Source organism: Protopterus annectens, chromosome 2.part0 (genome assembly GCF_019279795.1).
Source record: "Protopterus annectens isolate FY-2018-M chromosome 2.part0, PAN1.0, whole genome shotgun sequence".
Lineage (NCBI taxonomy): Eukaryota > Metazoa > Chordata > Ceratodontiformes > Protopteridae > Protopterus > Protopterus annectens.
This window is the reverse complement of record NC_056728.1, coordinates 564,465,701-564,478,751: the sequence shown is the minus strand read 5'-3', so window position 1 is coordinate 564,478,751 and position 13,051 is coordinate 564,465,701. Positions and strand designations below refer to the sequence as shown.

General features: G+C 38.8%; 1 protein-coding gene across 2 annotated transcripts in view; it reads right to left on the bottom strand.

The window, feature by feature from the left end:
• Nucleotides 1-8,548, bottom strand: part of GAK (cyclin G associated kinase) — a 2,484,892-nt gene extending 2,476,344 nt beyond the window's left edge. Inside the window, exon 1 of one of the 2 annotated variants that reach the window (XM_044060934.1) lies at nucleotides 8,181-8,548. In XM_044060934.1, coding sequence (XP_043916869.1) covers nucleotides 8,181-8,322 — 142 coding nt within the window. In that variant the 5' untranslated portion in view covers nucleotides 8,323-8,548. The remainder of the gene's footprint in view (nucleotides 1-8,180) is intronic. The other variant, XM_044060933.1, reaches the window with a different exon arrangement.
• Between the last annotated feature and the right edge of the window lie 4,503 nt (nucleotides 8,549-13,051).

Here is a 13,051-nt window from a genome sequence, read left to right as displayed (position 1 = left end):
AAGGTAGCAGGCTCAGACAAGGTCACAAAAGATGTGATAAAAGATGCTGGGTGGGATAGGGGGAAAAATGGCTCCTGTGGGTACTCATAACAGTGTGAAAAGAAAGGTGTATCCCAGATGTCTAAACACTATCTGTAATGTCCAGATAATACCCCCCAGACTGCCAACAATAATGTAACATCCCTTACAATCCTGGGTCAGTAACTAAGGAGCCTCAATCCTCACTACTGACTCCAATGTGAGGCTCTCACTTAAACAATGTTCCCCCTAAGAGGACGACAGCAGCACACTCTAACCTGGGACTAAACTGTATCCTTCTGTCCACCCCTAACGTAACTCCTTATTACACACTTCAGGAACAATATGACCCAGTTTAAGACCTCTAATACACTCACACTTAAATTAAATCTCACACATCCAAACACTTCTGGAAAAGCCTGACAGATTTCCAGCTGTGTCCCTTACCTAAATACTACTATAACATGCTACCACCAACCAGCCAGCATGCCCTTTTAAAGGAGTGTCCAATTATGAAAATTAGGTACTGAAACAAATGACAGCAGATGACCTAAAGCAGCCAGGCTTTCAGAGTGGCCCCAGAAGTTAACAAAGCAGGTCTAAGCACTCTCAAATTACCAACGAAAACACTGACTGACCAGCCACAACGCAAGTTAAAATGTAATGATCAAAATGATAAAAATATAAAACATTAATTTCCAATAAACCAACAGAAAGTACAGTTGTGTACTCTTACCATAAATGTAGATGGTAGATGTTAGAGTATGTTCACTGTTACAGTCATTACTGTAGGGTTCTTCCTGCTGGCAGCAGCCCACGATTGACCAGAGTCCCAAAGTCGGGTCCGACATCGGCTGAAGTCGCTCCTGCCCTGACGTCAGTGCGCCAGGGGTATAAAGACCTCAGCTGACGCCATTTTCCCCAGTTTTTCTTGCCCCAGATGTCAGGTGCCCAAAAATAAAGGCCAAAAACTTAAATCAAAAAGAATAAGCAAACACAAACCAGAACATTTCCAAATATCACCAACAAAAATACCTCAGAGAAAAAAGAAATGTCAAGGAGACACAGACAGCACTCAATGAACAACAAAAGAGGGGACAGGAGGGAGGGTAACCCAGACTGTAACAGTGAACATACTCGAACATCTACATTTATGGTAAGAGTACACAACTGTACTATGTTCTTCATGGTTCACTGTTCGTCATTACTGTAGGGTTGAATCCAAAAGCTAAGAAAGGGTGGATGGAGAAGGAACAGAAGGGGCGGCCACAAAACCCTGCAGGACTGCAGAGGCAAAGCCTGCCCTAGATTTAGAATAGAGGGAGAGATTGTAGTGTTTAGAAAAAGTATGCACAGAACTCCAAGTTGCAGCTTCTAAGATCTCCTTGGTAGGAACTCCACTGAGAAAAGCTGCCGAAGTGGCAGTAGCTCTGGTAGAATGTGTTCTGACTAACAGGAACAGGTTTACCATGATGAGAGTAACAGAACTTGATGCAGTGGGCAATCCACTTAGAAAGAGTCTGCTTAGTGATTGCTCTCCCCTGTGAGGTAGAAGCATAAGCCACAAACAATTGGCCCGATTTCCTGAAAATCTTGGTCCTGTCCAGGTAAAAACGAAGCTGCCTGTGTACATCTAAAGAATGCAAAATACTTTCCTCTTCACTTTGATGATTGGGATAAAAGGTAGGCAAATGAATAGTCTGATTCAAGGCTACTTTCGAAACCACCTTAGGCATAAAGGTGGGATTAGTCCTCAGGAACACCCTGTCCGGATGAAAAATAATAAAGGGTTCCACAGCCATGAGAGTTGCAATTCCGAAACTCTTCTGGCAGAGGTAACGGCTTAACAGAATGCAGGATGCCATGAAACCCAGAATTTTTCTTGCAGACAGCAGACTCATTAAAGCCAGATTTTTGAAATAAGAAGAAAGTTGCACTTTGTCTGGTGTCAAATAAGCCATCTGGGTTGTAGAGCTCAGAAGCGCACCCAGGAAAGTAATTTGCTGCGTGGGCACCAGGTTTGATTTCTTTAGGTTCACCGTGAACCCTAGGCACAAGAGAAGATGCTGCACAAATGCTAGATACTGAAGTAAAGTCTCCTTGTCGTCCGCTTGAATGAGACAATCGCCCAGATAAGGGTATACTTGAATTCCCTTCTGTCTGCAAAACACCATTACTGGTGCCAGGCACTTTGTAAAGACCCTGGGCGCAGTAGATAAGCCAAAGGGCAGCACAGAGAACTGGTAATGCCTCGAGCCCGCTTTGAATCTCAGGTACCTTCTGCACTCTTGCCGTATGGGAATATGCAGGTAAGCCTCCTTCAAGTCCAAAGTCACCATCCAAGCGTTCTTGCTCAGCATAGGCAGCTGCTGCTGCAGAGTGAGCATCTTGAATTTTGGAATTTCTAGGAAGGTGTTCAATACGGAAAGGTCCAGGATTGGTCTCCATGCGTTTCCTTCCTGGGAACCAGGAAAAGTCTTGAATAAAACCCTTGCCCCATTTCTGAATCTGGTACCAAACCTATGGCCCTCATATCTATGAGAGACCGAACTTGCCGTTGTGCCTCTGCCCATTGATGCTTTGGCAGATCTGGCCATCCGTTTGATTTTGGCAAGGTATGAAAATGAAACCCATAACCCCTTGAAACTATGTCCAGAACCCATTTGTCTTGGGTTATGCGGCTCCAGTTGTGATAAAAAAAGAGAGATTTTTCCTCCCAAAGGCGCATCCAGGAAGGGAGCCCCTGGAGCTAGTAAGGGAGAGTCATAATGACTGTTTCCTGTAAGGTTGTGACCTATCTTCCCTTCCCCTGGGAGAGGGGGCACTCCACTGCTTATTTCTGAAAGGGGGCTGTGCCTGACCCTACCTCTGGAATGCCTGTATCTGCCCCTCTGAGGTCTGTCCAAGCTGGGAAAGGACCAAGGTTTAGCTGGCCAATTCCTGCTAAATCTAGGGGGTTGTACCTGTAGAAAATCTTTAACCGTCTGCATAGATTTGTCTTTGTCTTCCACTTTCTTCAATACTTCCTCAGCTTTGGCCCCAAACAAAACATTGTGTTGCAAAGGGGCATCTAAAAGCTTTGCTTTAACCTACTCCGGCAAACTTTACTCCTTTAACCAAGCATGCCTTCTAATAACTGCACCAGTTGCTACAGCCCTGCAAGAAGCCTCCAAAGAATCAAAACCACAGTGCAGGGTATGTTTACCCACCTGCTCAGTAGCATGCAATAAATCCTGTAATTCCTTATTGTCTGCACCACCAGAAACAGCAGACATCTTTTGCTTTAACACAGACAAAAGGTACTGCTGATATTTTAACATATGAAATTGACAATTCAAAGCTCTAATAGACAATGTAGCATAAGTATAAACTTTTTTGCCCCATCTTTCCAAGGCTCTGGACTCTCTGTCAGAGGGAATAGGATTCTTAGCAGAGACCGCTTTAACACCCTTAGGGCCCTGAGAAATAGTTTCTGGATCAGCTGAAGGATTCTTAAAAAGATATTTTTGGGAATCTGGAACCTATAATACCTATCCGGTTTGACAGGAGCAGGAGGAAAAGAATCAGGAGAGAGAGATGCCTCTGTAAAAACATCATCCACAATGTCCAATACACGGGGAATAGCCAGGGGTTTATGCTGTGGAAGCAGAAGAAAATCCCTAAGCCTTTTCTTAGATTCAGAGTATTCCTGCCCTTCCCAGTGAAAATGCTCTCTTATGTCATGCAAGGTTTCCCCAAATGAATAATCCTCAGGAGGAGAGGCCGAAGGAAGGGATTCTTTAGCATCAGAATCCTCATAAGGAGGGAAGGAATAATCCTGCTCAGAAAAAGAAGCAGAAGAAATCGAAACTTGATCTGAGGAATCATAATCTGGCTCTAGCCTAGGTCTCTTGTCAGGAGGGGGATGAGAACCCCCGATCATAGTTACCAGGTCTTCAGCCATTCTAAGCATCTGTCTTTGAGGTCTAGGGCCCTGAACAAAAGGTGCCTGTGCATGCTGCTTTGTCTTTGTCGGAGCCTTAGTCTTTGCCTTTGTCCTTGACTGCAAAACTGGAGTCATCTGTACATGAAGCTGTGTAGGCCTAAAAACTCCCTCAGAAACCGGTGTCTGCACAGCGGCTCCAGACCCATCTGAGGGAGCAATATCCGGAGGTCCAATCCCTGAAAAGTCTGAAAGCCCCATCGGCTCCTCATGGGAGTCGGTACAGGCAACCGGTTCAAAAGTGGCGGACGACAGGGGCTGCGAAAGTGCCTCACTGACGACAGTTGAACCGGCAACTGGCTCTGGTTGAATAAAGTCGTCCACTTTTGACCTCGGAGGCCTGTCTTTATCCTTGCGCCTCTTATATACTGCAGTAGCCGGATAAGAATCCGACGGCATATTGTAATTAAATCCTTTTCCAAAATAATGGAAGGCAAAATCGTACCTACGCCTAATAGTGCGTTGATTAAACTTAGCACAAAACCTACAATTAGCTACGTCGTGGTCAAGACCTAAGCAAGGTATACAGTAAGAGTGAAAATCCTTATGAGGCATTTGCTTCTCACAAGAAACACAGTTATTAACTTTTTCTGACATCAGACTGGAGCAAGAAAAAGGTTTCCCCAACGGGGTACTTGGCTCAAAAGAAGAAGTCTTCAATTCAAAAGCCACCAAAAATAACAGGAGTGGGCCGACCTGCACTTGCGAACTGCTTTGCAATGGGCACCGCACGGCAAGAAAGACTGGGGAAAATGGTGTTGGCTGAGGTCTTTATACCCCCTGGCGCACTGACATCCGGGCAGGATCGACTTCAGCTGACGTCAGACCCAACTTTGGGAATCTGGCCGATCGAGGGCTGCTGCCAGCAGGAAGAACCCTACAGTAATGACTGTAACAGTGAACCACGAAGAACATCTCATTCACCAGGAAAATGAAATCAATACTGTAAGACAGAAATTCAACCTTTATAACTAATCAGTTGTTACCTACCCCTATCTAAAAATTATTACAACAGAGCAAAGGCAGGCTTACAGTTCTTGTAGAGGCCTTTTGGTATCCACTACACAGTAAAACTGAACCACCGACAACTGCAACTGGCTTTTAACTGGCAACACTGACTTCAACAGTCTTCACCAGGTTCTTTTACAGACTAGCTTAAACACAGTCACAACTGTTCCAGTTCTAATTTTCATTTCGTATTTTGAAAATCAACCAACAGGCATTTAATGAAGTTTCTTCCTGTCTTTCAGCATCTGACAGTAACACATAGCAACTGTCAACATTCCGATGACATCATCTGCAGATCAACTAACTCAGACGGCCTGCATTTAGAATCTTCTTCACAAATATACACAGTTAGAATGTAAAGGAACACTGTTCAAGTCTTTGAAGCATTCTGTACAATCAAATTATAAATCAACATGCAAGAACTCATTTACAATATCTTAGCTGGTTATGCTGGCATATAATACACAAGTTAATCTGAAATGGTGTAGAAAAACTTTAGCCAGACACGCTAGCACAAATGACAATGGCTACTTTCTTCACAGTATCACTTACCAAACTAATCTATACCCTTTAACTCAAATGTGAGGGAAGAACATCCCACTTCCTCTGATGTCACCTAATTACTACTGTATTAATCATTGACAGACTACACCCAACCCCCTGCCCACCACCACTGAACAGAAGAGGGAAAAGTATTCACCTGCACTAAGAGAGTGAGCATCATAAATCACATGGTGGAGAGTTGCTCATTAAAGTGAAGTGTATTGCACCTAGAAGAAATGGTTTCTAAAAATCCACCCAATTCTACCGGATGACCTATCCTTTCCGGTGAGGTCACCCCTAGCAGGCTTGCACTGTCATGTCAGTTACAGATATTTCAGGAATCAATGACAAAATAAACCACATTTACCATTAGCAATAATTTTATTTACCCCCTCATGCCTCTGTTTTATTAGACTACAATCAGCTTCCCCAAGCAGAACCATATATGGACACAGAGGCAGGTGCCTGGCCTAGTAATCACTCAGCTTCCCACTGTTAGAGTCCATTGATATGGATTACGGGGACAGTTATCCAAATGCTCCCTGTGAGAATATTTCTCCTTTATTCTTCAGTTTTACTCTCCCTTGCTTTTTTAATCTTCTTCTGCATTTAGTTTTGTTTGTGCAGACATTGACCCACGAAAATCGTTATTTCAAAGAGAATATTAAACAGTACAAAAAAAGGATTTGCATCCAAATGATGACAAAAAAAAAAAACATTGCGCACAAATCAGATGCAACTAAACTGCTGCAAAAGAAATGTTTAAAAACACATTGCTACATAAGTCTAAAAGCCAAGTGGGAAAGTATATATACTAAACTTCGGGAACACAGAAGTGCTCCAATAGATCTCTGGACATAGAGAGACCTTTTCAAAAGTAATCTTTAAAACAGACCCAAAGCAGAAACCCCTTACGGCTGAAAAAAAAATTATACATGCATGTATACAGACATATGCAGAAACACACACAAGTCTCAGACTGAGCAGCCCAAACAAATAGCCCTCTTTCCAGCAGCAGAAAAAAAAATAATAATAATCAGACCTACAACTAAGATAAACATAAAAGAAAAGTAAACGACTAACGTTCATTTATGAAAACAGTGACACAAATGTGTGCTACCTGTAGTTGTCCATCAACACCCTGTACAGACTTGGATAGACAGTAATGCTTAAAATAAAAATAGCTTGATTACAAACATATGAGCACTAGACAAAATCACCACATTACTATCAAAGTAAGAACCACTAAATAACACTGAACAAGTGACGTGCTAAGTGTATGACATAAGGTCATATAACAAACACAGATCACTGCCACTTTACTCTACTCAATAAAGATACCAACTACTCAATTTTAAAATATATTCACCTAAATTTATCCATCCTGTAGGCAACATTATAAACCAAAACACAACTGTGTTGTGTACTATATTCATATGCAAGTACATGTCGATATAAGCATACATTCCCCCTTTGCGATACAATAGTAAGATCCTTAATTGGACTACAGTATGCCAGCTATTAACACAATGCATCATAAGCAGTGATATACAAGATATGGGTACAAAACTCGTAAAATAATCTCACAAAAACGTACAACAAAGTATGAAGTTAAAACAAACTATTTAGTATTACTACTGCTGAATAAATTAAAATCAGTCAACACACCTGAAATGCTCTGCTATACATTTGTGGCAAATGTTTTTACTTTACTCTTTCATATTGTTTAAGACATTTAATCACCCGATTGCTGGCATATATTAGTGGTCTTCACAACATACATACATATACAGCTTTCAACGAGAGACACATCTCAACAGAATCAGGAACATATCCAGAAAACAATAAAAAAGAGGACACTTAAAATATTAGCACTATTAACTTGAAACATTGACAGAATAACTTGAAACATTGACAGAATAAAAGAATGTTAATTAATAAACGTATTCTGAACTAAAAGAAGTCTATAACTCTAATGACTACAAATTAAGTGCAATTCACCATCTTTTCTTAACACTCACCAGTTTTAGGAGAGAGGAGGGCCTAAAATTTGAGCGAAAGTCGGGGACAGTTTAAAGGTATGCAGTACACCAGTACAGTCCATATTCCATCTTTGCACGAAACAAGTTTAATCAACAAGTGACTGAACTTGTAGTAAAAACAAGTTTAATATTAACTACAATCTATCCCATCTACAGTTAGTCACTAAACTGAAAGCACTATACACGCATTAAAAACTACCACGTAACAAAAACGCTTAACTGAAAACAAATAGCAAAACTGTCAAGTGTATTACTGCGCGAGTTTCAAAAGTTTAAGACCTCTCAAAATCAAAACGTGCAAGCACTTATTATTACTTGATACTGAAAATGGAACACGTAAAGAGCTTTTCTAACCCTATTGCAGAATTCAGTTTCAATTGAGATTGCTGGCCAATACGCAGTGTGCACAACTTCATCCTTACCTTTTCATCTTACGGGCCTCCTCCCCTGACAGGTTTCACCTGAGCTACAGGTGCCGCATGCCACACTGATAACACTGGGCAGACGACAGAACACATAACGTTCTGTATTACTAACCCACCCCGACAGTACAACAACAAACCCCAGGTACTGACAGCGACACTCACCTTCTGCAATAACCCGCTTGATCCGCAGTTTCATATCCCCCATCTCCACCGTCTGGCCCACGAAGTCATTCTGATCCCGGCTTGCTGCCCCCAGTGATCCAGGACCTGACAAAAAATCCAATGCCGACTGAAAAAGCGACATGATAAATAACTTCTCAACCAGACTGTGTGAAAACGCAGGTGCACCACTGAAGCTTGTACAAAACAACAAAACCCGGTTCTTGAGTCATGCGAGGTAGCTGTACAGTTACTGAACCCCTATCACCAGCTTCCACTTCGTTTCCGCAACCGCTGACATCGTCATACGTCACCACTACGCAGTCAATGCTGGGACAGCAAAACCTAAATGCCAGAAAAATTGCTACAGAGAGGCGAGGTGTTTGGGAAATCTAATCTCGGACACGTAGTACAGGCAAGGAAGGATATGCAAATAGACTGAAAAGAAGAATGTAAATCAAATGCCCACTTCTTAGTCTTGCTCGTGAAAAAAATGTAATTCTGCATAAAAAATTTTATTAGCAAAAGTTGCTGTTCCTGTTTCATTTAATGTAGTTGTATTTTTTGAAAATATTTAGGTTCTGCTGTGCATTTCAGTGAGTTGTGTATCCAGGCATATACACTAATCCCTCCCTGTACACCTCCTGCTATTTGAAAAAGCTCATTTTCAACAAAAACGTACTCGGCTTTCTATTAGAACAGGAGTTTGTATTAGAACACTACCACAACAGATACGCGGTAGTAAGGACCGCTCAAACCCTGCATATTATGTTTATTGTTTCTGTACGTGTTAATAAACATAAGAAGACCTGTGTTCCCCCATATGAATAGTCAAACCATGGAGTTGTTCATCTTCATTCAAAATAGTTTACAATTTTCCTCAAAAGTAGTGCGATCTCGGAGTTGGTATATTTAATTGGGGGCGCACATGGGCCATACTACATAAAGTGATTAAATGCTCAGGATAAGTAAGTAGCGTTGGCACATCATCTGTTGCTGTGATACTGTGTCTTCCGTGATTCTGAAAAATAAGTGGGTTATCAGAGAAAGGCAAAATAGTATTCGGTAAAATCAGTGACACTTTCAGCAGGGGGACCGTTACCTCTGAATGACCACTGATTTTTCTAAAAAATGGATTAAAAAAGAAAAGAAAAACTCCTCCGCCAGAATGAATATTGACGAGAATGGCACAGTACGACCGCACAATGAGTATTAATGACACTGGCAAATTTGCATGGCTTGTTAAACTTGCTTGATTAACCTATGTCACACCTCATGCCATGTCAATCACGATTGCCACACCTATTCGTCATCCTGAATATTTATTGTGAATATGCACCGTGTTGTCCTACTGTGCTACTCTCAACAAATGGTCATTCTGGCGAGTTATTCTTGTTTTTAAGCCCTTTTTCTTAAAAAAATATTAGGACATTCAAAATTCATAGCTAGGCACAAAGTCAGAGCAAAGGTAAAGCAATGGTATTACGAAGTTGACGTTTTAAAAACTTTATTCATAAATATACACCCAAATAACAGATGGACTCATCTCATTAAACTCCTTAGTTTTAAAATGCAAGCAATGGAGCACACATCATTGATGCCCGGATATCCAAAGGCAGCACATCGAACGAAGTTGCCATAAAAGCTCACACCTTTCCAACCATAGTGGAATAGGGCCACCCCTAATGGATCCATTAACCTGCTCTATAACCCTGAAATCGAATGTGTGATCTGGATGGTTAGTTATGTGTTTTGCAAGTGCATTCTCCATTTTTTTATTTATTTATTTTTTTCAGTTGAAAAAAAATCTTTAATTTTAAACTTTACCAAATTCTTTGTTACATTTGTAGCAAGCAGCAGTTACAATTTATTTCACACATGAAGCTCTAAGCATTTCAGTTCTTACTACAGATTCCTTCTTTTTTTTTTCAAAACAGGTTTATTGTTTTAACATATAAGAGAAATATCATAACAATTTTATACAAGTAATTAAAAATAGGTATTATTATAATATTCAACAAAACAACTAAAGTATTTACAAAGACATCCACTACAATCAGATCAATTAATTAAACTAAAATACCATGCTATTGAAATTAAATTTTTTTAACAAATTTTGTAAATTATCCCATACAATATAATAAGATGTTTTTCTATTTGTTCTTGTCCTAATTGTGTTTATTTCCATATGGCACACTATATTCATAACATTTTTAAATTCATTGAACAAAGGAGGTGTATCTGAAATCCAATTTCTAGTTATTTTCCTAGCTACTGCTAGAATAGACCATAACAAGGGAAGCTTAACCTTTTTAACACTTTGAGGTACAGGTGTGTTGAATAATATAAGAGATTTAGAAATAATGAAATTATCTGTAAAAAGAGCCTGCAAAAATTCATTAATTGACTTCCAGTATTCTTTCAATTTTATACAGTCATAAAACATATGAGCCCAGTCAGCATTAATTTCTACATTACATCTCTTACATAAATTATCTTTATTATTTATTTTATTCATCATCAAAGGTGTATAAAAAGATCTATGTAAAAATTTCCATGTATAAAGTCTCCAGACAATGGAAGACGTAGTTCTATAAGCAGATTCCAATATATATTGTTTATCTTGTTGATTTGGTGGGTCCCCATTAATAGAAGTGAAATAATTCTAGTATGAATCTACACTGTAAAAAGTTTCTTGTCTGATAATTTTATGTATGTATGAAAGTTTACCTTTATCAGAAACTTTATGTTGTAAATTTAATATCAAGTAATCAATCAGTGTTGGAATAGATTCTTTAACTGTTATAGACATTAGATCTATTTTATTAATGAGATGTTGTCTAAAGGTCTGAACCTCTAACCAACAAGTTTCTCTTAGATCAAATTCTTGTTTTAAGAAATCTAGATTTTTAACTTTATTATCAGATATCAACTGATACCAGTACTTTAGATCATTATCTATAGTTAAATGAGTTCCTTCAGAAGTAGATGACAAAAGCATACCCTGAGTATACATTATAGGGAATACAATAAAATTCCATTCTATACTTAGGGTGCATGAATATAAAGTTACGATAACTAATAATAATATTTAATGGGTAACAAACCATATGTTTAGGTGTAATAGGTGAAGTACAAAATTCCTTTAGTAACCATAACATGGAGTTATTTACAATCATATTTTTATGTGTTAAGGAGATTTTCATGAAGTGCATACTAATTAGCTCCCAATAATATTTCCATTTTGTGACATATGACTGATCTATTAATAAAGTAATAACTTTTACAATAGAAGAGATAGTATATAAATTAAAGTCTGGAAAAGAAATACCCCTTGAGACCAGCTATTAGTATGTTTCTTTAATGCAATCCTAGGTCTATTAGGTGCCCATAAGAAATTTAACATTAGTGTGTTCAGTTTCTTGATAATTATTTTTGTAGGTGGAAGTATTATTGATTGTATTAAGTATAAAATCTTGGGGAATATTATCATTTTAATAATTGTAAGTCTCTCCTCCATAGTAAAGAACATATTATTCCAGGCATTAAAAAGATTTTGTATATTAAGAAAACAGGTATTATAATTATTATATATAATAGATTTAATATCTTTAGATAGTATTATACCTAAATAAGTTATCTGACCTGAATTGGGTACATATTTAGTAAAATCACTAATGAGAATATTTTTTCGTGTATATATAGGTAATATTTTAGTTTTTTCTTCATTGAATATTACATTTTTTTATTTTTGATGGCATAAATATGTTCATAGAGCCTGTCCTTGAGTCTTCTATCCGTCCTAACTTCGAGATGCCTTTAGATATCTGGGTATCAATGATGTGTGTCCATTGCCTGCATTTTAAAACTAAGGAGTTTAATGAGATGAGTCCTTCTGTTATTTGGGTGTATATTTATCTATAAACTTTTTATGTGTTTCCATTGACCTATCACAGGGCTTACAGATTTTTTAAAAACACTCATATAAATGTGTGTAACACTATATTTATTTATTATTTTGATGGAGCATGTTTTTAATTATTATATCTTTTAGGACATATATATGTTTATAATAGATTTTAGGCTTGGTTTTAGTGAAATTCCTGCTAATACTTCACCATTCATACCAGTTTTTAAGTGGATTTTCAAACAGAACTTTTTGTGTTTACTCATGGGTTAATATAGCAATAACCCACGTCTGGGTGTGGGTAATGCTGGATTTACCCACGGTTGGTGTGGTTAGGTCACGAGGGCGAAGCAGAGTGGCCAAACAAAGACAACCGTGGGTAAATCCAGCATTACCCACACCCAGAAGTGGGTTATTGCTATTATACAATGACATTATTTAAGAAAAAAAATAATTACTTTTCTTAAATAATGGCATTGTATAATGCCTCCTTGCTGCTCTTCCACAGCTGTCTGGTATTCTGCGGCAGTTCTGATGTACTGCACATGCGTATGCTTACGCAGTATATCAGAGCTGTGGGCAAAAGCAACGGAGAAAGCAAGATCTCTGTTGCTTTTTACAAACTGTCTCGCTATGTTAAACCCATTTAACATAGCAAGACAGTTTTGAAAAAAGCAACGGAGAAAGCAAGATCTCCGTTGCTTTTCACAAAGTGTCTCGCTATGTTAAACTCATTTAACGTAGCGAGACAGCTTTAAAAAAAGCAACGGAGAATATCCTTTGCTTTTGTTAAAGCTGTCTCGCTATGTTCATAGGTTCATACTAGGCTATCTGCCTAGGGCATTTATAAGCCTAGCCAGAGTGTGTTTGGCTTTCGCCACCCATTTTAAATTAATTTTGCTATGCCCTTTTTCGAGGTTAGTATACAGTGCCTCTGTCTAACAGTGACACAGAAGTAATACCCGGG